The following is a 26533-nucleotide window of genomic DNA, read 5'->3' as shown; positions in this document are numbered from 1 at the left end:
GTCATTTGGAAGAATCCTTTACTTGCTTGTGATGTACATTTCCTAAGGAGGAAATGTATTCTTTTAAATACTCAGAACTATAGGTTCAAAAAGAAAACTGCTATTTTCAACTTTTTACTGTCTAAGGGATTGGAACCAGGCCAATTGTGTCAAGAAAACTAAGATTTGTTTCATATACTAATCTTATACCTTAGAACATATTACTCCGAAGTTTGTATGCCTTTTCCTCTTTGGATCATTTTTAAACACCATGTCAGTGTAATGTTACTGCTTTGTTACAGTGTAGTCTAAGAAGTCACCCGCTTTTATTCTGTAGGACACGTAGTGTTGTGAGCCCTGGTGAACATGGACTTTAACTTGGCACCATGTGCCGCTAACACTGCAGAGTGTTGCGATGTAACGCACAGGGCAATTTCTCCTGACAGCATTTGTTTTCCCCACAGGAAGCGTCAAGACAATCATGCCCAGGACCACTCCACACCACTCAGGTAGTCATCGCACTTTTCAGCTCTTCCTAAAACGTGTTTTGTTGTCCATGTTATGAAGGTTTTATATATAAGTATTTATTTATCTTGACTTTCCTGCTTTCTGCAAAGTTCTTTGGCAATCATCGAGTCTTACAGACTTAGTCGAGCTCTACTAATCACAGCTTTTAAGCTATAAACATGTCTGTGTTGTTCATTATATATTGTGATGTATTTGTGTGTTTACATAATTATATTACATATAATTTATAAGTCTATATTTTGTATTAAGCTATAAAATATCTCTATACAAAGAAACATGTGACCCAGCTTGATAGAACTTGGTAAGAAATAGCTCTAAAGTTATTTTAATGAAGGCTTTTTAAATTTTTATGATTTTATAAATAATATTTATCAAAAGTTGTTCTTAAAATTCTTTTCTAACCAAAATTAATGTGTATTTAAAAGGATGATCACAATTCAAGCATTGAAGAGATTTATGCTTATGAGTTAATGCTAAGTTTGATATTAATATCCCTTAATTGTGGAAACAATGTAATGGCCATAAAAATTCCTTAGAGTCAAAATCATTTTCAGTGTATCTAATATCAGGCTGGTTATTTAGGGTTGGTTTTGGTGTTTTACTTGATAACTGTTTTTGACAATCTCTTTGCACTTGTTCCCCCTCCCAGATCATTTTATCTCAGTGAAACTGGCCATTGAACTTTGCTCTAGTTGATGGACAAAATTTCTGCTAGACTATTCATCATCCCAATTTCATCTGAGTTGAAAATATTCAAATGCCATAAGAAAATTTCACAGACTTAAAACACTTAGCTTTCGGGCAGACGTGGCTGCAATGGAGAGAACTGTGTTATAGCCCTGGCCCAAGGACATTGCCCCTAGCCTACGGGGTGGGCGTCAGAGGTTGCCAAGAGAAGGCACGCTCAGCAAGCTTGCAGACACCTGGAACATGGCAGCAAGCAAGCTTTGAAAAGCACAGCGTTGGAGACGCTCCATGAGTCTGCAGGGCTTTCCAGCGAATTAGCACTTAAGAACTGTGTAACGAAAATGGACACTGGGGACACAGCTCTAGGACAAAAAGCTACCTCAAGGTCTGGAGAAACTGATAAAGCATCAGGTAGATGGAGACAGGAACAATCAGCTGTTATTAAGATGAGCACTTTTGGCAGCCAAGAAGGACAGCGGCAACCGCAAATAGATCCGGAGCAGATCGGAAACCCAGCATCAGCACAGCTCTTCGGTTCTGGGAAGCTGGCCTCCCCCGGCGAAGTGGCACAGCACGTCCCAGAGAAGCAATACCCACCGCACCGTCCAAGTCCTTACTCATGCCAACACTCCCTCTCTTTCCCGCAGCCCTCGTTGCCGCAGGGGGTCATGCACAGCAACAAGCCACAGCAGAGCCTCGAAGGCCCTCCGTGGCTTTACCCTGGCCCTTTGCCACCTGTTGCCTCTGAGGACTTATTTTCCTTTCCTATCCATGGCCACAGTGGTGGTTATCCTCGAAAGAAGATTTCAAGTCTGGCCCCTGCTTTTAGCCAGTACTCCCAGAAAAGTATCGAACAGTCAGAAGATGCTCACAAGAAAGAGCACAAACCCAAGAAGCCCGGCAAGTACATTTGTCCTTACTGCAGCAGGGCGTGTGCCAAACCCAGTGTGCTGAAGAAACACATCAGGTCCCATACCGGGGAGCGGCCATATCCGTGCATACCTTGTGGCTTCTCTTTCAAGACAAAGAGCAATTTGTACAAGCACAGGAAGTCACATGCCCATGCAATTAAGGCAGGCTTAGTCCCTTTCACAGAGTCAGCTGTATCTAAATTGGACCTAGAGGCTGGTTTTATTGATGTAGAAGCAGAAATCCATTCAGATGGTGAGCAGAGTACAGACACAGATGAGGAGAGTTCTTTATTTGTCGAGGCCTCCGACAAAATGAGTCCCGGTCCGCCGATCCCGTTGGATATTGCAAGCAGAGGGGGCTATCATGGCTCACTGGAAGAATCACTGGGAGGTCCAATGAAGGTGCCAATTCTGATTATCCCTAAAAGTGGGGTTCCTTTAGCTAATGAAAGCTCTCAGTATATTGGCTCCGACATGCTCCCCAACCTGGCTTTAAGTACTAAGGCTGATGACTCCCACACGGTAAAACAGAAACTTGCACTAAGACTGTCAGAGAAAAAAGGACAAGATTCTGAGCCATCTCTAAACCTTCTGAGCCCGCACAGTAAAGGAAGCACTGACTCTGGTTACTTTTCTCGCTCAGAAAGTGCAGAGCAGCAGATCAGCCCTCCAAACACAAATGCAAAGTCTTACGAAGAAATCATTTTTGGCAAATACTGTCGGCTTAGTCCCAGGAACACACTCAGTGTCACTGCCACCAGTCAGGAGCGTGCCACGATGGGCAGGAAGGGTGTGATGGAGCCGTTGCCTCATGTCAACACCAGGTTAGAGGTCAAGATGTTTGAAGATCCCGTCTCACAGCTGATCCCAACCAAAGGCGAAGTCGATCCCAGTCACACAAGCATGCTGAAGTCCACCAAACTCAACAGCGAGTCCAGACAGTCCCAGACTATTCCACTGTCCGTCCGGAATGAAGGAAAACTTTACCCTGCAAATTTCCAAGGCAGCAACCCAGCTCTCTTAGAAGCTCCTATGGACTCTTCCCCCCTTATTCGAAGCAACTCAATGCCAACTTCTTCAGCAACTAATCTGAGTATCCCTCCTTCCCTGAGAGGAAGTCACTCATTTGATGAGCGGATGACAGGCTCTGATGACGTGTTCTATCCGGGGACCGTCGGAATCCCCCCTCAGCGCATGCTGAGAAGACAGGCTGCGTTTGAGCTGCCTTCAGTCCAGGAGGGACACGTGGAGTCTGAACACCACAGCAGGATGGTGAAGAGTATCTCAGGTTCATCCTTGAAGGAAAAGAAATTGATTCCTGGGGACAGGGCTGGCTATGAGTATGACGTCTGCCGGAAACCTTACAAGAAGTGGGAAGACTCTGAAACAGCCAAGCCAAGCTACAGGGACATTTCCTGCTTGAGCTCTTTAAAGCACGGGAGTGAGTACTTTATGGACCCCTCGGTCCCACTGCAGGGAGCGCCCACCATGTTCGGACCTACGTGTGAAAACAGGAAGCGCCGGAAAGAGAAGAGTGTAGGAGATGAGGAGGACACCCCCATGATCTGCAGCAGTGCTGTGAGCACTCCTGTGGCCATAATGACTTCAGATTATGACCCCAAGTTGCAGCTGCCGGAAGGTGGAAGAAGTGGATTCGCCATGGCTGCGCACGACAGCACTTCTCACGGTCACTCAGAGCGCTTTGACCCTTGTCGACCCCAACTGCACTCTGGAAGTTCATCTCTAGGGTCAGAGGAGTTACCATCAGCCACCGATTCAGACAAGGTGTCAGACCTAGGGGGCAGGAAACCTGCAGGAAATGTGATTTCTGTGATTCAACACACAAACTCACTGAGCCGACCCAATTCATTCGAAAGGTCTGAGTCATCCGAGCTGGCGCCTGGTGCACAGGAGAAAGCCTCTTCCCCTTCTGAGACCTGTGACAGTGAGATTTCAGAAGCCCCAGTGAGCCCAGAGTGGGCTCCCCCTGGGGAGGGTGCAGAAGGCGGGGGGAAACCGTCCCCTTGTCAACAGGTTCAACAGCAGGTGTACCACGCACAGCCCAGGCTGGTTCGCCAGCACAACATTCAGGTTCCCGAGATTCGAGTGACAGAGGAGCCAGACAAACCAGACAAGGAGAAAGAAGCCCAGAGCAAAGAGCCAGAGAAGCCTGTGGAGGAATTTCAGTGGCCCCAGAGAAGCGAGACCCTTTCCCAGCTTCCAGCCGAGAAGCTGCCACCCAAAAAGAAGCGGCTGCGACTCGCGGACATGGAGCACTCTTCCGGGGAGTCCAGCTTTGAGTCCACAGGCACCGGCCTGTCGCGCAGCCCCAGCCAGGAAAGCAACCTGTCCCACAGCTCCAGTTTCTCGGTGTCTTTTGAAAGAGAAGAAGCCATTAAGCTTGCTGCACCTGGCAATAAGCAAGATGAGTTTGGGAAGCACTCAGAGTTTCTGACTGTCCCTGCTGGTTCATACTCACTGTCAGTCCCAGGCCACCACCACCAGAAAGAGATGCGGCGCTGCTCATCTGAGCAGATGCCTTGCCCCAACCCAACTGAAGTCCCAGAGACTAGGAGCAAATCATTTGATTATGGGAATCTGTCCCACGCCCCGGTGGCAGGGACATCGGCCTCCACGCTATCCCCATCCCGCGAGAGGAAGAAATGCTTCCTGGTGCGGCAGGCTTCCTTCAGCGGCTCCCCTGAGATTGCCCAGGGTGAGGCCGGCACTGACCTGGGCGTCAAGCAGGAGCAGATGGAGCACCTGCACGCTGGCCTCAGGTCCACGTGGCACCACGCCCCGTCCTCCGTGCTGCCCCCTCTCCAGGCAGAGGACCTAGGGAAGCAGCTGGTGGGTCCTTGTGCCCAGCTGGGCGCGGGACCACTGCACCTGGCCCAACAACAGATCCTGCACATGGATAGTCAGGAGTCTCTGAGAAATCCCTTAATACAGCCAACATCCTATATGGCAAGCAAGCACTTGTCTGAACAGCCACATTTATTTCCACATCAGGAGGCGATTCCGTTTTCTCCGATCCAGAACGCCTTGTTTCCGTTTCAGTACCCTGCTGTCTGTATGGTTCACCTGCCGGCCCAGCAGCCTCCGTGGTGGCAGGCCCACTGCCCGCACCCCCTTGTGCCGCACCCCCAGAAGAGCTACGGCAAGCCTCCTTTCCAGGCAGAAATTCATCCCAGCTACCCCTTAGAGCACGCTGCAGAGCACACTGGAAAGAAAGCTGCTGATTACGCACACGCAAAAGAGCAAACTTACCCGGGTTATTCGGGAGCATCAGGGCTGCACTCAAAGAACCTTCTTCCAAAGTTTCCGTCAGACCAGAGCACCACGTCAACAGACGTGCCCTCTGAGCAGGGTCTTCAAGAGGAGTTTGCCTCGGCGCCTGCCGGGCCTTTAAGGTCCTTGCCGGGGACGGTGGTCCCTGTTAGGATCCAGACCCATGTCCCGTCCTATGGGAGTGTCATGTACACAAGCATCTCCCAGATACTTGGGCCGAACAGTCCTGCGATTGTCATATGCAAAGTGGATGAGAATATGACCCAGAGAACACTGGTAACGAACGCGGCCATGCAAGGGATAGGGTTTAACATTGCCCAGGTGTTGGGGCAGAACGCAGGCTTGGAAACATACCCCATCTGGAAAGTACCTCAAACCTTACCCCTCGGCTTGGAATCCTCAATTCCCTTGTGCTTACCTTCCACTTCCGACGGTGTCGCCACCCTGGGAGGCAGCAAGCGGATGCTTTCTCCCGCCAGCAGCTTAGAGCTCTTCATGGAGACAAAGCAGCAGAAAAGGGTCAAAGAAGAAAAGATGTACGGACAGATCGTGGAGGAGCTCAGTGCTGTGGAGCTAACCAACTCGGACATCAAAAAGGATCTCTCCCGCCCACAGAAACCCCAGCTGGTTCGACAAGGCTGCGCTTCTGAGCCAAAGGACGGCTCGCAGTCGGGGTCATCTTCCTTGTCCTCGCTCTCCCCCTCCTCATCTCAAGACCATCCCTCTGCCAGTGCGCCCCCAAGGGAGCCATTCCCTCCTAGCTCCAGGGCACCCTCTCTCGGGCAGAGGTCCAGTGGGCCTTCTGAGAGCAAGGAGTCTTCGGATGAATTGGATGTTGATGAGACAGCCTCTGACATGAGCATGAGCCCACAGGGTTCCTCGTTGCCCCAGGCAGACAGTCAGACGGCAGAGCAAGCAAGGGGCCAGAAGCTGCCGGTTGGCATGCTGGTCCACATGGCCTCCGGCCCAAGCGGGAAAGCGGCAAACTCAACCCTTCTTTTCACGGATGTGGCTGATTTCCAGCAGATTCTTCAGTTCCCCAGTCTGCGGACAACAACTACTGTGAGTTGGTGCTTCTTGAATTATACAAAACCCAATTATGTGCAACAGGCCACCTTCAAATCCTCGGTTTATGCTTCATGGTGCATTAGTTCCTGTAATCCAAACCCATCGGGATTGAACACCAAGACCACTCTGGCTCTTCTGAGGTCAAAGCAAAAAATCACCGCAGAAATTTATACTCTGGCTGCTATGCACAGGCCTGGAACCGGCAAGCTGACATCATCAAGTGCTTGGAAGCAGTTCACTCAGGTAATGAATGCTGTTCTGAAAGCATTCTGTATGTGGGTTTCATTGCTGACGAGAATACATAGTAAAGGACTGTCTAAAACTTGCAAATAGAATGCAGGTCAGAGTTGGGGAGTCCTGTGCAGCATCAGACTTACCTGTGGGTGAAAGAAGCCACTGGCGTAAACTTAGTTAGGAGGGGCCTAGCAAAAGTTCTAGCCACAAAGCATCTCCTTCACCCAGGTGCCATGAAGTTCTGTCTCAGGGACTAATTCTTCTGGGTCCTCCTCCCTCCAGACCTGTGTGAATGACCTAGCAGGCTGGCTTCTCTTTTGATGTGAGGAATTCAGGAACTTGTGAAGTGGGGACAGAGAGTGGGAGTGGACTCCATCAGGCCAGAGAGGGCCAGGGAGTGGGAACTGAACTTTGCAAACTTCAGAGGGCTGGTTCCCATTGACAGTAATTTTTACTAAAATTTATTTTTTGTGTATCTCTCCCAAACTCATTTTTTTGTCCAAATGACTAGCTGGTCTGTTCAGAAAATGAGTAGTTCATGCCTTACATGTGAAATTAGAAAAATATTAACCAAGGGGCACTTGGGAATTTATGCCAAGTTATTAAAGAAGCAAATGGAGAATTTAAAAACATATTTTACTTATTTAAGTTACCACTTCCCTTCCATGATTTTAAAAAATATTTCCTTAATTAATAAAGATGGCTTTCATCGCTACTTCAGAATATAAAGCATGTTTTTGCAGTTTGTCTTGGTGCTGCACCGTGTAAGTGCTAACACAGTAGGTTTTGAAACAAAACACTGAATTTATTCAGGAAACAGTGTTATTCTTTTCTGATTTTACTTGTATTGTCCCTTCTTTTATGGAAGCAGCCTGTGGCCTGTTAGCGGAATTTAGGCTAATTTTCAGAGATCATTAAAGAGCGGGATCCTTGAGCTTCCCCCTTTGTCATAGAGAAAGCATGTGAAATAATTCTCTCCTTTTGTCCCACAGATGAAACCTGATGCGTCCTTTTTATTCGGCAGCAAACTAGAGAGGAAACTAGTGGGAAATATCTTAAAGGAAAGAGGGAAAGGAGATATTCATGGGGATAAAGATATTGGATCCAAACAAACTGAGCCAATCCGAATTAAAATCTTCGAAGGAGGGTAAGGAAACATAAGGGCAAATGGAAACTGTTCGGTTTTAAGTCGGAGCGAATGGTCCCCCATGTCTGCATGGAAACACTGGTACGTGCACATGTGGGAACCGCACGGCGAGTTCCTTTTCTGTCCACCCATCTGAGGTCTGGCTGGTAACGGACGACAAATTCATGCCCTTGCGTTCGTGACTTGCTTTTAATGCAAGCATCCCTGTTGCCTATGGTTTTGCCTCTGCTTTACATTTTTATGCCTCTAATGTAGTATGAAATTGACTAAGTTGGTGGAATCTTGAAAGTTTTATTTAAAGAGTATTTTTGTCGACATTTGTTGTGTTATTAACGAGCATATTTTTATTCTGGGCTTACAAAAATGCAATCATGTACATTCCTGTATCATCCTAGGAACTAGTTAATATATTGGTTTGTTTTATTGCTTTTATTATTCTCTAAACTCCAGCCTTTTTGGGGATTTCATCAGTTCCATCAATATCCTCTTTCTGCTCCATGATCCAAGCCAGGAGACTGCACTGCATTTCATTGTCATGCTTTCTCACCCGCTCTAGTCTGTGACAGTTCGCTGTCTTTAGGAATTTATTTTTAAATGTTAAATTCTGAGTGGTAGAAAACACTCAGGTTCAATGACTTTGTTGTCTGTATAACTGAGAAAATTTACACATATGCGTAATGTCTACTTTTAGATTTTGATGGAAATGTGTTTTTTATCTAGTCAGTAGGAGACAAGCCCAGATTTTTGCTTTTACAATTAAACAAATATTTACAGCACATTGACTACATTTAGGGGATTTCGATGGAATTAGCATTACCTGTATAACACGTCTATAATTTACATATTTCCAATAGCATGCAATTATTCCAATTGTACTTGGAGGACAAAATAATAGTATCTCTTTGACTATAAAATGTTGACTATTTAGTGATATGAAGTATTGATTTCTCACATAGAGTCCCAGTTTGGACATGGATGATAGAGTTTGCTTCCTTCATGGGTTTGACATCTTGTGGACAGAGGTCCTGCATTTTCACTGTTGTATGTAGTCATGAGGTTTGTCTCAGTATTTTTGACACCCCTCATCTTTTAACACAAATGAGAGAAAGATAGATTTTACCTTTCCTCAGGGACCAAGAGGTCCCTGTGGCTGCCTCACCTTCTTCACAGCAGTGCCCTGGAACTAGGTTAGAGACCTTCACGGGAAATGTACGCTTTGGGGAGCCGGTCGCCACTAACGAAGGACACAGGTGAAAAAACGCATGTGAACGTTTTATCGCTGTGTTTTGATGATCCAAAAGGATTGTGCCTGTAGTTATTTTCTTCCTCCTTTCATTGCCCCATTTCATGGGCTGTATCCAAGCATTTCTCAATCTGTGGCCCACGGTCTGCCTGGTGGTGCCCAGGTTCATGCCAAACAGCATATTATCAACTCTTTATTTTAGCGATTGCAAAATTTATGACTTAAAAAAAATCTAATTTATGTGTTTGTGTTTCTCATCTGATTTATAGTTTTAGAATTTAATTAAATATACCCTTTATTTTTTTCAAAATTTATGAATTTTCACATTAAGTAGATTCATGGGTCTGCAGAATGGATTTGTAAATACTTTATTTGTATAGATTTTTCCAATGTACAGTTATATTTTATACAGACCTTTACTGTATTTTTATTCTGGAAGCAAGTTAGTCAGCTAAGACATGAAAAGTAACATCATATTATTTGAAGGAAAAATATATTCCCCCTTAACTATGATCATGGGCTATAACAAGTTTAAATTATTCTTCCTCCAAGAAAATAAGCTTCCTGTCAAATACTTTAATTCTGTATTTCTTAGATAATTTCATCTACTTAGGGGCACATAATAGTGAAATTAAAGGTGAAAATATTTTGCATATTTAGGTTCTTTTCTACTTTATTACAAAACACAATGTGAGATAAAGAAAAGTTTTAAATGGTTTTGAAGAACAAATTGATGTTGGAAATTCTTGTAAAGAAGGACAGATTTTAAGGATCAGAAAGCAGTTTTTTAAAGATTTTATTTATTTATCTTTAGAGGGGAAGGGAAGGAGAGAGGAAGAGAAATATCAATGTTTGGTTGCCTCTTGTGTGTCCCCTGCTGGGAACTGGCCTGCAACCCAGGCATGTGCCCTGACTGGGAATCGAACCGTGGTTTTTGGTTCCCAGGCCCCAGCTCAATCCACTGAGCTATACCAGCCAGGAGGAAGCATTTTTTAAAATACTACTTAATTCTTACCCAGATTGGTATTAACCAAAAGTAGATAATGTTAAGATTAAAGTATCTATAGCAGAGTTGGTATTTAAATATATGGATGGATTTTTCTTGCTTAAAAATCCTTCAGTGTATTGGATGAATGAAGTTGAGCTTGTTCTTATTCCTGATGATGCATTAGCTAAGACAAATGGAATAGTTTGCAATGCTCCTAGAGTATAAAAAAACTGTCAATCTAGTGCTTGTAAGTCAATGCCGAGTAAATTGAGGCATTTTGTATGTCAGTTTCCCTTTTGAAATTATAAAAAGGAGTGAAATATCTTTACAAGAATGACGTTAGTCCCATAATTCCAACCTCGCTTTGACTGAGGAAATGATAGTATTCAGTGATTTATCCAATAGGATGCTACCCTACCCCATGATAGACCATGTTTCTTTATATTGTAAACAAAATGTGATGTTTGGGCACTATCTAGGTTTTCTTCTGTTGATTATTATATTTCATACTTAAGACTTCATTCATCTGACAAAGTCCTTAGACATTCTAATTGTTAGACGTCATCTAATGATTTCATTGGACATTCTTTCAAACCTCTCAGTTAAATCTTTCTGGAAAACAATTCAAATTTAATTGAAACATAGAATCTCTAGTTTTCATTGTGTAACGTTACCTTCCAGAAGCCACTTGAAATTCAGACTCCACTTGTGTACAGATTCACGGTCCTTGGGAAGAACAGATAAAATCTGTAGACAACAGTTGGTGAGCTCAGCCTGTGTAAGTTAGAAATTTCCAAGGCACTCTCATGCCAGGATTGTGAAAATAGACTGGAAGCTTGCAAAGGAGAATTCTATTATCAGCTACATTAATTTTAGAAAATTTAGAGGAGTGTGTGTTTTGCACATTCACATTTTAAATGATATAATGTTCAGAAGTGATCTATGATGATTTGAACATGTTGGTATACCTTTTTGATTGTGTCTTGGTTGGAAGTTTTACTGGAATCCAAAAGCACTGTTAAGACATAGCTCTGCAACTCTTTGAGGCTTCTATGAGCCCATTTGAATGTCTATACCCAGTTCATCTATTCCAACTTACTAGGAGAGCCAGTTTCATGCTGAACTCCATGTAGAAAAAATTACATTTTGTTTACCATGCCAAATCTGTTATCTATCTTTCAGGCATTTACTGCATAAATTTTATAGGCTTCATAGAAGTTGCATGATTATAGAAAGTCCTTCATAAAAATTTGCCTTGTAAATGACTAGCTTTGGGTTTGGGAGGAACCCAAAAAATGGAATTTATTTATAAAAACTTTGTATTTAGTCTTACATGAGAAAAACTTCAGTTACCTTCAAAGTACTCTCCATTTGATGCAGTACACCTACTCAGTCATTTTTTCCACTGCACGAAACAGGTTTTTTAAATATTTTATTTATTTATTTTTTAGAGAGAGGGGAAGGGAAGGAGAAAGAGTGGGAAAGAAACATCAATGTGTGGTTGCCTCTCACGTGTCCCCCACTGGAGATCCGGCCTGCAACCCAGGCATGTGCCCTGACTAAGAATCGAACTGGCGACCCTTTGCTTCACAGGCCTGTGCTTAATCCACTGAGCTACACCAGCCAGGGCACAAAACAATTTTTGAACTCACCGATTGTGATGCCTCTTAAGTACTCCTGCCTTTTTTTGTTTTACCTCCTCCACAAGCACAAAATGTTTCCCATTGAGGCTTCTCTTCATTTGCGAAATAAGAAAAAGTTGTTTGGGTGAGATCGGGGAAGCAGGGAGAGTGGGGCGCTGGGGCCAAGCCACTCTGTCATATCAGGAACGGCTGAAGGTGCAGCACAGTGGGGGCAGGTGCACTGGTGCATCACCCACTGCGAAATGGGCAGTGCGCTGAGTCTTCAGAAAAGTTCTCTGAAGCTGAAGGTAGCCTCTCCCAACAATGCCAGCCTGTCCACTGATATCCATGAGTCCCCAGAACACTCACCTAGCGAGGGAAGTCTCAGCGCTACAAGAAGCCCGCCGTCTAGAAAAGATAATTCCATTTAGGGGGAGTCCCCCCCCCTTGTACAGCATACTAAAGTACTTGAAAACACACTGGACTGCCTTTTTCAAACAGGTATAAGTCAAATGAAGACTACGTATATGTCAGAGGACGCGGACGTGGGAAGTACATTTGTGAAGAATGTGGGATTCGCTGCAAGAAGCCGAGCATGCTCAAGAAGCATATCCGCACACACACTGACGTCCGGCCTTATGTGTGCAAGCTGTGTAACTTCGCCTTCAAAACGAAAGGTATGGGTCCGATTTTTTCTTTTTTAGAGGAAAATCATGGCTACTTCAGATTCCGAATCCCATTTTATAACTAGCTTTCATTGGCAGTAAGACGGTTTTGTTTGTGAAAATAGGACCCCTCAAAATGTATTTGCTTCCGCATGTAAGTGATCAAAGGATGCATGTGAGACAGCGAGGCTCCATCTGTGACTTAGGTAAGAGCTGCGGAGCTGGACCCAGGCCAGTTGTCTCCAAAGGAAGTGGCTCAGAATTGCCTGGATAGCTATTACTTCACGTTGGAAATGTTATGTGGTCTAGATAATCTTTGCATCAGGACTGAAGCACTGCAGGGACGCAATCCATGCGGTGGCAAAGCAGCGGCAGGGGGAAAAAAAAACATGTGCCCATGGTCAGTTTCAAGGTTATGAATAATGTAGAAATCCACAGACTCCCAGGTGGGCCCCTACATCCACAGTGGCATTAATTATGCATAGAAATTTGATAGCTTGCGTTCTGTGTACTTATCAGCACAGAGACAAATTTCTTACACTCAGGCCACAACAGTTCATCTCATAAAACTAAGACTTGCCTTGAAATGGTATTCTGCCTTTGCAAAAAAAGTCTGTTTTTAATGGGTATATTTATAGGAAAATATTCCACAAAAGGTTGCCTAATTTTGTTTCTATCATTTCATAAAATCATGAAAATGTCCCTAAGCCCAGTGACTTTTGTAGAAGCGCATTTCCTGCTACAAAGGAAGTACTAATGGATCCTAGAGATACCCACTCACTAACTTCACATCATCTCCCAGAGCTTTTGCTTTAAATTTGCTTACCAATTGATCTGCTCACTACACACCGAGAAAAATAAATATCAAATAAAATGACCTCTGATAAAGAAATGTGGGCTTATTTTCTCTTACAGTCAAAATCCTGAGCTGTTGCATAGGTTTGTCAGAGGGATAAATGTGAAGCCTCTTAATGTGTCTGCTTCTTTCCTGTATTAACAAAGTATCTATATTATAAGAATGTCTTCTTTGAAGCCAGAACAAGGGGGAAGGAGTGTTAATTTGCATTTTAGAAGAAATAAACATAAGGTTCTTTAAATATCATTCACTTGCAGTCAAGCCTTTGGTGCAGAATTTCACTCAAAGACTTCCTGGGCGATAAGAAAATGCATATTTTAGTTACAGGATACTGCAGATCTGCCAGTTATATCTTCCCTGGACATAAGACTTGTCTACAGGTAGAGCTCTGTGGAACACTGGGTGAAGAAACACATTTTAAAGATTTTTTAAAAATCAAATTAAATTTGCCTCTGAACCATTGTCCTGGAGTTTAGCAGGAAATAACTTATTCTTCGGCATTTGAGTTTCCTAGTACCCTTTGAGATTGTGCAAATATTTCAGAATCTGAAAATAAGCAAGGTATTATGTGAAACCCCTCCACCTTTCACCTCCCGCTGAAATACTCGTCCAAACCCAAGGCATCTGAGCTCAGCTCAGGAGCAGGCTTCCTCCAGGCCTGGGCCACTCCTTCTGCTCTCGTCCCTGCCTCCTCCCAACCGCCCTTCCCCTCCGTTCTCCTTGCTGGAAGCCCTTTAGAAGATCAAGAACCCCATAAACCAAAGCCAGGGTGGGGTTGTCTCAGAGCCACATTTCTGACTGTAGACCTTCCCTAAAGATGAGCGCTCAAAGCCTGGCCACCTGCTTGAAACCGCTGGACAGAAAAATACAGAAGAAACACATATTAAGATCTAAATACGTTATCCTGACACACCTAACATCCATACCCACCCCCATGCACAACTCCTTGCTGCCTTTCAGAAGCAGATGATTTCTGTTCATTGATAGATGTATGTCATTAATTTACAGATTTTAGACTTCTTCATTTATCTACAAAAACATTTGAGGTTTTTTTTAAAAATGCAGTAATGTAAATAAAACAATAAAGAACAGTGTCCCCATTTAGAATTGTGACTCATATGTTACAATAATAGTAAACTGAACACCCCTGCAAGGAGAACAACCTACGTCAGCAGCCTGAGGATTCCCACTGAGATGCAATGAGCCTGTTCGTGAAAATCAGGCGTTTGCTGGTAGACGGCCAGAGCAGCATCAAAGGGCATGGACAATACTGTGGCCCTTACAACTGAATTGGTTCCCGGATCTCTTTTGATGAGCTATCTATATGACACGGAATAGGATTTTTTTTCCATAGATCCTAAATCAAGAGTGATTGGATCAGTATTTTCATAGTTTCTCGCACGACTTACAGCAAGGATATAAATCTATAGGAACATACACACACTTGTATGTATATATACACAATTGTACACATATCATCATCAGCATCATCCATATTTGATGTGAAAATCTTTTTTCTTGGAATGATGGGAGTTCCAGAGAACATGAAGGGGCGCTCCTGTGCCAGAGAAAACGGCTGTCATCGAGCTTGCCAATGTGACTGGCAGAGAGGTGCTCAGAGCTGAGGGGGACACTCTGGATACATAGGAAATATTTGCGTGGTCCTTTGAATTCATTTACAGGGTTGCCCCTAACATCAGCTTGGATATTTTTTTCCTTCCGACGTGGTAGGATGCTGTGAGTCTAATCTATATCTGATCATTGCCAGAAGGGAAGGGGTCTGGGGAGGGGCATGTCAATAATATTTCACTCTGAAGTCTCTCTGCAATGTGTGACCCAGCGTGGCTGTCTGGAATGTTAGAAGGCTGGCCGTTTGGGTCAAAGGTATTAGATCCTTTGTCACCCAAGAGAACTTGAGATTCCCAGTCATGCTTGCAGCCTGCTCTTGAAAAGGTGTGACTCCAGACTTGCACAAGTCCAGCAGGTGGGAGACAACCTGAGCTGGGCCAAAGCCCTCATTCATTGGTATCTTCAGAAAATGGACTGGGTCTCTTAAGTTTGAGGTGAGGGTAGTGGATGGAAACAAACCTCTGTTGTCCCAAGCGAGTTCACTTTGCATCGAATTTTGGAGCAGTCATTGCATTTGGGCAACAGGTTAACTCCTCTCTCTCTCCCCCCTCCCTCTGCTTTCTAGGAAACCTGACGAAGCATATGAAGTCGAAAGCACACATGAAAAAATGCCTGGAGTTGGGAGTCTCAATGACTTCAGTGGATGACACGGAGACCGAGGAAGCAGGTATTTATCATTTAGTTGACCAGCCGGTGCACTATGCATGATGCAGCTTTGTGGCCAAAATGGCAAAAATAAGTTTAGATAGTTTTTAAAGACTGATTACACTTCATTGTATTAAATACTAAATATGGAAAAGAAGTCCAACACATTGAATTGTCTGAAAACCTACTGAGAAGAAATGCATTTCAGTTCAGACCTAGGGAGGGGACAAGTCTTACTATGAAAATATTTCTATCTGGAACCATAAAGGAAATCTGATTGTTGCACTTTTGTTGTGATAGTGATTTAAATTTTACAGAAGTTTCTGGGAGATTTGGGAAGCATTCTAGTCTCTTAATTTTCCCATTAAGAGGAAATCTAGTAGAAAAGAAAATCATCATTAACCTCAGTAAAAAAACCTGAGGGTCAGCCAAACCCTCTGAGATACAGCACTTATACATAAGCTGATACCTATAGAGACAAGTCCGTGCTTTTATTTTGCTTCTGCCATTATCACTAAGAACATTATATACCCACTTGTTGAGGGTTTTCTTGTTTGAGTGGTGCGGTGTCTGAGATATAGGCCCCACTCCGGAATTTTTATTATTAGAAGTGGGGATGAAACCAGGTAGGAACGTAAAGTCAAGAGCCAGTGCTGCCTCACAGGAGTGGGCGTCCGGCGAGTGTTACAGGAGTTCAGAGATGGAACTGTCTCTAGGGGCTGCAGGGATGAGGACAGCTCTTGGAAGGAGACTGGGCCTAAAGTAGCTCCCGACCTTGATATTTGGATCTTGATCTCCGCTATCTTTGTTCAATTGTTTCAGAAACTATGGAAGATTTGCACAAAACGGTGGAGAAGCATAGCATGTCCAGTATTTCAACTGATCATCAGTTCTCAGATGCCGAAGAGTCGGATGGTGAGGACGCCGATGACAACGATGATGATGATGAGGATGATGACGACTTTGATGACCAGGGTGATTTGACACCAAAAACCAGATCGAGAAGCACCAGTCCCCAGCCTCCTCGATTCTCCTCCTTGCCCGTGAATGTCGGCGCCGTGCCCCATGGGGCTCCTTCGGACAGTTCCCTGGGACATTCTTCATTGATCAGCTATTTGGTTACTTTGCCAAGTATTCAGGTTACTCAGCTAGTGACACCAAGTGACTCATGCGAAGACACCCAGATGACAGAATACCAGAGGTTATTCCAGAGCAAAAGTACGGACTCGGAACCGGACAAAGACCGGTTAGACATACCCGGGTGTATGGATGAAGAGTGCATGCTGTCTTCAGAGCCCAGCTCCTCTCCAAGGGACTTCTCCCCCTCAAGCCACCATTCCTCACCAGGCTATGATTCTTCACCCTGTCGCGATAATTCACCAAAGAGGTATCTGATACCCAAAGGAGATTTATCACCCAGAAGACATTTATCACCTAGGAGAGATCTATCACCCATGAGACATCTTTCACCAAGAAAGGAAGCTGCACTGAGAAGAGAGATGTCCCAAAGAGATGTTTCACCAAGACGGCATCTGTCCCCAAGGAGGCCGTTGTCACCTGGGAAAGATATCACGGCAAGAAGAGACCTCTCTCCCAGAAGAGAGAGAAGATACATGACCTCCATAAGAGCGCCATCTCCCAGAAGGGCTTTATACCACAACCCACCATTGACCATGGGGCAGTATTTGCAAGCAGAGCCCATTGTCTTGGGGCCGCCTGTGAGTATAAGTAACGTTCTCCTTTTAAGGCCTCAGACACGGCACATGGGGACCTCTTGATAACACACTAGTGTGGGAATTCATAAAGGAGTCTCCCTCATGGGGAGGTGGGAACTTGGTTACTGTAAATAGCAGGAAGGAAGGCATTTTTATCGAAGCTGTTGTCAGTAGCGTGGCAGTGGCGTCGCCCCAAATGTAGTGTTGTGTCAGCTGCAGTGCATTCCAGCTGGGAACAGGTGAGGCCTTTTGGAGTGCTTTCCGAGGTTAACTAATTATCAACGTGAGCCGAAACTTCGACGTGAGTAGAGAAGATAAGGTCTTGGGAATGTCATGCTGCTTAGATAGGCAGTCTTGGGAATAAAGTTGTCATAGTTACAAACTCTTTGCTCAGTAGAGAGTCTGATTCAGTATTAGCTTTGACTTTTAGTAAGTTTTTTTAAATAAATAAACTCATTACCTTGCTCACAGTGAGTGGACAGGTGAAATTAGTGAGGGACTGGGAGAAGAGAGAGTGACCCCCTTGGTATGTTTGTAACTCGAAGGCCGGAACGTATATGCTTTTCTTGCTATTTCTGCCGCCTCCTGCTCACCAAGGGCACTTGCTGAGTGAGATGGTGGCCCAAAGAGAGTGGAAAGTTAGAAGAATGAAAGGAGAAAGTATCAGAGGAAATTGCTACAGTACCCTCAGTATGAGTTAACAGCAGCAACAATCATGAGTTCAGCTTAGGCAGAAGCTTTGGTGCCAATCCTTTGAAAAGCACATGCCCCGCCTCCTGCCACAGTGGGGTAGACCTCCAGGTCTCTTTCAGTGTGAGTAGGACTTACAATGATGAATGAAGCAGCCAATGAACACAGAGGAATGCTACCTCTTGAGTTTGCTTGCTTTAAATGTGACTTTTTGTTTTGTGGTCTCTGTTCTCTCTTCGCTCTGAGTTTCTGCCATATGGATCAGCCCCGCCCTTCACAGCTGAAAGAAGCACTGCCCGCCCCCAGCCACAGTAGCCAGGCTCCTCCCTGCTATCACCTTTCCACCAGCCTGAATCATAAGCTTAGGTTGTCATTCTTGAACTTCAGGATAGCCCCCTGCGGCATTCCAGTCACCTGCCCACAGCACCCTCTCTTCACAAGCCCACCACCAACTTAGTGTTCATGGTGTAACTACTGCAGAAATATAATTTATTTGCTAGGTTAATAAACTAGCTAGCTAAGGAAAAGGAGGTGCCTTTCCACAGGTTTTTGTGTCTTGGTGGCTTTAAATATGAAGGAGTGAGCTTCAGAATGCAATGCCGTTGAAGTGTAAATGAAGGGTGATGGATCCCTCAGGTGCCTGGGCACTGCAGCTGGGGTGAAAAATGCTTTCTCCGATGGAGACTCAGCGATGCCTGTGGACTGCGTGAGAAGAGGCCCCCTGTTCTGGTAGTGGGCAGGCGGGCCAAGGCTGGTGTGTTAGTGAGCTGCGGGAGCATATTCAGCCCCATTGTAACCACAGAAAATAAGCATTTAGTGCCCACACACTATGTTATTTAAAAAAAATAGCACTCACAATCAACTCAGACAATGGAATTGGAGGAGTGGGCTAAGGGATTTCATCTGGTTTTCACATATATGGCCAATTCACCTAGATATTTATGAAGCCCAAGTGCTGAGCCTTTGGTCTATTACCCAGTTTAATTATCTTTCGAGAATGTATAGCCGGCTGCTTTGTCTGCGTGATTCGAGAGGATGGATCTGGGAATCCTCCCTGAATCAGGGGCAGTTGGTCCCAAACACTTCTGCGCTTTGTCACGCTATTTTTGAGGGCAAAGGAGGATTTGCACCTTTCCGTGAGCTGCACGTTAGATTCCTGTTGCCAGAGCCAAGTAGAACCGACAATACCAATGAGAATTATTTCTCCCCATTGCTTTATTTGATGAGTGCTCCACTCTCTCTGAGTAATGTTTGAAAATACTACATTGGGATGACCCTAAAATAGCCCTTTTTGGTGGAAATGCTGTTAGCCATGCCTTGTCTTGTTGCTTCACTTCCACCACAAGACAGTGGCCACGGTGTGAAGGGACCCTGTAGCTCAACATGATCCCTCCCTTGTCCGGTTCAGTCTGAGCAGCAGGCCCTGGGGGGCACGTTCGGAGGAGATGATGTACAGTCACTGGGTCCTGCTTCCCTGCTGTTTCTGCGCTGATGCCCCCTGGTTAGTTTCCATTTTAGGCTGGTTGGGTGGCTGGATAGATGGATATACAGGTGGTAGAATTAAAAGGCAGCAGTCTTTTTCATTCAGTAAATATTTTTGAGGGTCTCCTTCCTATATATGGCTGGAGAACAAGGGTGAAAATTGTATGGTTTCTGCCCTCATCTTTTCTAAATTAAAACATTTCTTTTCCATCTTTAAAGATTCAGTAGATAAATAGCAAGGTGACAGAAGAGTGTTTTGGTCCTTGGTATGTAGCATAGATGGACATTGTGTCCAGTGAAAGAGTCCACATTCAGTCCTGTCCCCTGATCGCTGTGTGATCTTGGGCAAGTCTGAACCTCTGAACCTCTCTGTGGTTGGTAGGGAGGTAGGCCAAGTAGATTTCTGTCCCAGAAAGAACTTGCCATTCAGCTGTAAGGAATGCAGTCAGCTGACAGCTGCTGTCAGCTCCTGATACACCTCAGTTTCTCAGCCAAGGCCATGCTCTCTGCTGCAGCCCCAGCCAATGGCAGAGCTCGGATTGGTCACAGCTGAGCTGAGCACCTGCTTCTCTTCCTGTCACCTTCACAGGCATTAGCTTGTCTGTTCCTACCCCCACATCCACACACACACCAACCAGTGAACCTCTGGTTATGCTCCTTCCTCCTTCCCAGCATTTGCTTCCAGAGGACCCACTGACACTGCTGAGAAGATGAGCGGGATGATGTGTCTGATACACACACGCATGTAAATACGCACGCACTTCACACAGCCCACGGATTAATTCCTTATTTGTAGTTCCGCATCAAGATGGGAGCTTGTTCACCACCTCACAACAGCAAGGCCCAAGTTACAGAACAGCATAGGTTGCAAATGGAGTAAAAGCCAAACTAGTAAGCCCTTATTGAGAGTTATTTGGAGGGCGAAGGAGGGGTGAATAGGAGGAGAGAGGATGTGGGCTGGAAGTTGTTCCCTGGTAGGAGCTGGGCTTGTGTACGTACTTACTTCTGTGGTGGTAACCATCGAGTTTCTGATCAGTAAAGGTCTCAATGTGACACTTTTATTTTTAACACAAATACCGTCTTGTGGGAATTTGGACATAATGAAGAAACCTCAGTTGTGGAAGGCAGCCCACCATTCCCTTTGACAGCCTGAGTGAGATGGAACCCCGCGTAATGGGACATTGTTTTCTCTGTCTCTCTGATTAGGGGTGGACAGTGGCCATCACCGAATAGCAACTGAAAGCAAAACAGAAAGATAACCAAACTACATTCTATTTTAAACTTTGAATTTGTAACAATTGTGATGAAAAGAAGGTTCATTTGATTATTTCCAAAGATTATTATAGGCATTGCAGTTCTTCCCACCTAACTGATGTTTGATGAAGGAAACATGCCTTTTTCTAAACCTGAACCAATACAAGAAGGATTTTTTGGTAGCATATAACGATTTTTTTCTAATACCATAAAATTCTTCCCTGACCTAGCTTATGAGGTCTTGTGCTTATAGGGTGGGTGATTGTGTGATTTCTCCCACACTTCCAAGACAAATCATTTGTTTCAGTAAGTCAGAGCCTGGAGCAGGGTTAGTGGCAAGCATGGCACAGAGTAGCCCAGCTGATGCATAATTCATCATTCCTCAGCCAGTCTCACAATCTAAATAGAACCGGATGAATCATTAATGGTATAAAGCGTACCTTGAGTTTTAGAACTGAAACATTCATGAAATGAGTTAGAACATTTTTTTTGTCTCTTTCCTGGATTACTACCATACTTGACATGTTTACATCTATTTGATTTTAACTTCTCAGAAAATAAGAATAAACGGAGTCTCCTTAGGACAGCACTCCATTAAAAGAACAAATCTCAGCCAGTGAAACTAGATAATCTCATTAAAACCTGATAATCTCACAGTCTACATTGTATTTTTGCTACAGAAATATTTGTAGAAAATGCATTTCTGCAAATGTTCTGGCTGAGACCATGAAATCTGGATCTTTGGCCCCAAATTTTAAATGTCTTGAGTTCATCAATTTCCAAGAAGATGGGCAAATGGAAATAACAGACAGTCGTCTTTGCTTCCCAGGCATGTAGTTGAGTGAGAGTTGTAACTACTTGAAACACTTACTGTGAACTGCACATCTGATGCGTTGGTAGTTTGCTCTGCAAAACCCGCCTTGGTCTGTGATTTGATGAAGACTCTGGGCATCTGCCTGGATGTCTCTTTGTACAAATTTATTCCATTAGACCGACAGCTTGCACTTTGGAGGGGCCAGTTTGCATACCAACACCATTTGCCATTTGCTCTGCAGAATAAAAACTAAAATGGGAATTTTCAGGATTGTTACTTTGATTATACTTAGGGACACTTAAGAAAAATACTAAAAATCTTCCCAGTATATAAACAAAGGCTAATCTTTTTACTTTCTTTTGAGTTTAAAAATCTGTTATTAGTGTTTCTTTTTGCTCAGTAAACTTTTCTAGTAATTATCCATGATTTTCTTTTCATTCTTCCTTATGAAAAAAAAAAGCCAAGCTAAAATGTGTCTCTGTACCAGTAAAAAGCACATGCCTGTGTTTATCACATTAAGGTTTAAAAAGTAACTTTTCAAAGGGCAGCTTCATTCAGAGATTCTAAAAGACAACTGAGAAATCTCTTGAAAGTGAAAAACCAGTAAAAGGATTAGTTAGTTTTAAGATTTTGTTTATTTATTTTAGAGAGGGGGGAAGGGAGGGGGCCGAAAGAGAGGGAGAGAAACATTCATGTCTATCATGTTGTCTGTCTTGTGCCCCCTACTGGGGACCTGGCCCACAACCCAGGCATGTGCCCTGAGTGGGAATCGAACTGCCAACCCTTTGGTTCCCAGGCCAGCACACAGTCTACTGAGCCACACCAGCCAAGGCGGGACTAACTAGTTTTTAAGTGCTTTGAATACATGAATGAATGGATGAAGTAGGTTGACCTAAGCATGGCGAGTAGCGGGTCCTGACTCTCGTGCTCTCTGTTTCCCAACGCAGAATTTAAGAAGAGGATTACCTCAGGTTCCTTACTTCAGTCTCTATGGAGACCAAGAAGGTGCTCATGAACATCCAGGCCCCAGCCTTTTCCCTGAGGGACCTCATGACTACGTCTTCAGTCATCTTCCACTCCACTCTCAGCAGCAAGTCCGAGCTCCTATCCCCATGGTGCCAGTTGGTGGGATCCAGATGGTTCACTCCATGCCGCCGGCCCTCCCTGGTTTACATCCTCCACCCACATTGCCTCTGCCAATGGAGGGCTCCGAGGAGAAGAAAGGAGCTTCCGGGGAATTCTTCGCTAAGGATCCCTACGTTGTTTCTAAGCAGCACGAGAAGCCATCGCCTCACCTTTTGCAGTCATCTGGTCCACCCAGCATGCCCTCCTCTCCTCGCCTGCTGATGAAACAGAGCACTTCAGAAGACAGCCTGAATGCAACAGAGAGGGAGCAGGAGGAGAACATACAGACTTGTACAAAAGCCATTGCCTCTCTCCGGATTGCCACAGAAGAGGCCGCTCTGCTTGGGGCGGACCAGCCAGCACGGGGCCCGGAGCCCCAGCAGAAACCCTTGGAGAGTGCACATGTCAGCATTAGACACTTTAGTGGACCTGAGCCGGGGCAGCCCTGCACCTCAGCTCCCCACGCGGACCTGCATGACGGTGGAAAGGACAGTTTGGGTACATCACAGACTGCGTTAGCTCACGCCACATTTTACAGCAAAGGTTGTGCGGATGACAAGCCGTCAGGCTTTCATGGCAGCAAAGAATCACCTTCAAGCACAGAGGAGGGCAGAGAACCTTCGTCAGAGAAGAGTCAGCTACATTGATCTAAGATGCATGGGGACTTCCATTTCCACCTTTTCTTATTTTGTTTCGTTTTTCTAGAAATAGAGGTAATCGAGTTGATAGCATGCCTGTCCTAAGTTACGGTAGTTTGCTATTATATATACTTTTGTTTATAGCAAAAGAATTAGGAGAATTAACAAGTCATCATGAGCCTGACCAAAACAAAATTTGAAATTAACCTATTGGGTCTGGTACTTTTAAAATTGTACAGATGTTTGTGCCTTTTCTTTACTTTGCTTATATTCTTATAAGCATTTTTTAGCAGTAATTTGTACATATTTTAGAATTTGTGTATCTGCTTTGTAATAAATGTAATTTCTTTCCTTTTTTGGACACTTGGATCTAAATGATGTAAAGCAAAACAGCATCAATATATATGTGAGGTTGCACTAAAACATATTTTTATATGATTAAAACTGAACAGCTTTTATGTACAGCTCTGATTCTGTAATACTAATATTTATTTACTTTGTTTCATAAATTGTACATTTTTTCTTAATGTTGTGGATTGCTTTTCTATGTGAAGCATGGGATTTACTGTTGCATAACTAGACAAAAATGTATATTGTAAACAAGTTATTTAAACTAGAGTATCTTATTCTGCACTTATGCATTAGTTAAGAAAAAGATAAAGGATGTATCAGTCAGTTCTTAACTCTTGTAAATTTTTTTGACTCTTGTTTGCTGGATTGACGATAACTTAAGTGCTGATTGTGATTTTTAAACTGATAGTACCGTAAAGCATTAAAGTAAACAACGTGCTATTGTGAGTTTTTTCAAAGCTTTATAAATCAGTTATAAATAATATTAAAAGTATTTGGTCTTATGTGAACATGTTGATCTATATACTCATCTAAAAATATGGGAAAACATTCCGCCCCATGTAAATATGTACAAGTGCATCACTGGTACAATTTTATGTAACTCAGTTGGACACTAGGTTACCACAGACCTATGCTAGGGTGTCTTTAAAAATTAAAGTGACAAAGCACATGGGACTGTGTAGAGCTTGCTTATCGGCCGGCCCGGTGGCTTGGCAGGCAGTGCTGTGCGCTGCCCGTGGAGAAGATCTGGGCTTAGAAATCTCCTTGGTTCTTGCTGCACGCGATGGTGACTGGAACTAAGGCTACTTAAGAGGGGTCGCACTTGGACTCTGAGGGGTGGGTGTGGAAGCGGGGAAGAGGCATGGGGACCTGGCTGCTCACAGCCCTTCCCGTCAGCCAGTCCACACGGTGACAGGGTTGGCGTCAGCTTTAGGAGAAGCCACTTTACCCTTTGGCAGAGGGGAAGTGTCGCACTTCTGGCTATCTCAGGGGGAATGGGAGGAAGAAGCTTTCCGGGGGGAGAGAACTCGTGGGAGCACGATGTCTTTTGTATGTAACATTCACAACGGGCTTTGGGGAGTGTTGAAGGCGGGCAGAGCCTTTGCAGGTCCAGAAGAAAGGAAGGAAGGGAGGGTACAACAACACGCGCACGCACACGTGTGTGTGCACGTACGCACACACAATCTGGGTTATCTTTGTGCTATATAGTGGATTATAATTCTGTGAAACCAAGTTTGTATATTGAATTACATTAAGGAGTGTTCTTTAAAAAGAGAAATAAATATACAATTACATGCTTGAGGTGTCTAGTTTTTATGTGTTGTTTTACATTTTAATTTCCCAATTTTTTTTCTAAAGGAATTTTGATGTTACCAACACGCCATCTGTGTTTTTTCATTGCCAGGCTCTGCCCGTCCTGGGGTACGCTGATAGGGATGCTTTTAACAAGTGAGAAGACTGTCATTGGCTTTCATGGCACCGATTAGGGCAGACAGTGGTCACCATGGTGAGAGCTCCAGAAGTGGAGTCATCGGAACCTGATTGTGGGCCCTGGCAGAATACACTGTACAAGAGTCATGAATAAAGCAAATGGTTATTTTCTGCTCTGCCTCCCCCCCGCCCATTCAGTGTGCACATGTATTTGACATTGCATTGAGGGAACCTCTTCTCCATTTTTGTCAAGGTGACTGAAGGCAAAAACCAACTGAAATAAGTATATCATAAAATATCCACATATCGTGGTTCTTTTATTAACAAAAGAGTAGAATGGTTTTAATAATGAAAGTAGAAGTATTTTAAAGGTCAAAATCTATTAGTATTGCCATTATAAGAACCCTCCACTTGGTGGATTTACAATTTAACTATTTTTGGTGTATGAGCCCGGCTATCTCTTTAAAGTATGTTTTACGAAGGCGAATTAAAGGTCGACATAGCCAGCCAGGCTAATACATCTGGCTCTCCTGGAGAAGAATCCTTGAAACATTCAATTACGTGGAGTAGTGTGTAAGTATTCCTCTTCCTTGGAGGGGGGTGTGTGATTCCAGGCCGAATCTAATCACTCTTTACCTCCTCCTCTCTAATTTGTCTCATGTATTCACTCTCTCATAAGACAGTTTAAAACAGCTGTTGCGTCCTGCTCTGAACTGGGTACTTTGATGGGCATTTAGGATGAATGAGAGTATCCCTGCCACCAAGGAGCTCAAGTGAGTAAGAGATGCATTCTGTAAGTACATGTGGACAGTGTGATCATAGTGCTAAAATAAAGGTGTATTTGGTGTGTTTTGTAATCACAGTGGAGAGGGCAATATCCCTGCTGACAGTAGGAGGAGGGGTGGGCAGGCTTCATTACAGAGGTGGCCTTAGAACAGGTCTTTGAAGGTCTTTGAAACAATCTATTGACTTACGCATTCGGCGGATAAGTTTTCATCACCCACATTGGAACACTGTTCTATCTGTTAGGTCAGCAATACTGCACGAAACAGAGAAAGTCCTTACCTGAGTGAATCTTATATTCTAATAGGGTCAGGGGCGTAATAAGTGTAAAGGGCATGTTAGATAGTCCCAGATAGGCAAAGCAGTAAGTGGGTAAAAAGAGAGGTGTACCAGGTTCCCTGGGCACGTGGCAGGGTGTTGTGTGGTTAAAGCTAGAAAGGCACATCAGAATCCAGTCTCCTGATCTAGGCTAAGGAGCTCAGATCTGGCTCCATAAGCAATGGGGAGACAAGAAAGGATGGAAATAGGGAAGTGGAATTGACGTTGTCGTTATTTAGAAAACAATCGCTGTGACAGCAATGAAGATCGTGGATTGGGGGGGGGACAAGGCATGTGGGGAGACCAGTTGGGAGAATTGTGAAGCTATGGCATTTCCATTGAAATGAGGGGATCGACAACCCAAACAGATAATCAAGGCATGGATAAAGAAGCGATATTTTCACTTCATGAAGAGGAACTGGTAATAACTAGTGACTGA

The 26533-nt window shown here is 44.2% G+C and overlaps 1 protein-coding gene across 7 annotated transcripts in view; it reads left to right on the top strand.

Annotated features, from left to right (window-relative positions):
• The window catches only part of HIVEP2 (HIVEP zinc finger 2), a 186070-nt gene extending 161208 nt beyond the window's left edge, over window positions 1-24862 (top strand). For all 7 annotated transcript variants that reach the window (XM_053663419.1, XM_053663416.1, XM_053663415.1 and 4 more), the window contains 7 exons: window positions 444-488; window positions 1157-6707; window positions 7691-7845; window positions 12200-12375; window positions 15414-15515; window positions 16316-17211; window positions 22396-24862. In XM_053663419.1, the coding sequence (XP_053519394.1) occupies window positions 1536-6707; window positions 7691-7845; window positions 12200-12375; window positions 15414-15515; window positions 16316-17211; window positions 22396-23220 (7326 nt within the window). In that variant the 5' untranslated portion in view covers window positions 444-488; window positions 1157-1535 and the 3' untranslated portion in view covers window positions 23221-24862. The remainder of the gene's footprint in view (window positions 1-443; window positions 489-1156; window positions 6708-7690; window positions 7846-12199; window positions 12376-15413; window positions 15516-16315; window positions 17212-22395) is intronic.
• Window positions 24863-26533: the final 1671 nt, after the last annotated feature.

The sequence above is a fragment of the Artibeus jamaicensis genome, unplaced genomic scaffold (genome assembly GCF_021234435.1).
Source record: "Artibeus jamaicensis isolate MK-2021 breed Jamaican fruit bat unplaced genomic scaffold, CSHL_Jam_final contig_3176, whole genome shotgun sequence".
In the NCBI taxonomy this organism is placed as follows: Eukaryota; Metazoa; Chordata; class Mammalia; order Chiroptera; family Phyllostomidae; genus Artibeus; species Artibeus jamaicensis.
This window is presented reverse-complemented; position numbering and strand designations above follow the sequence as displayed.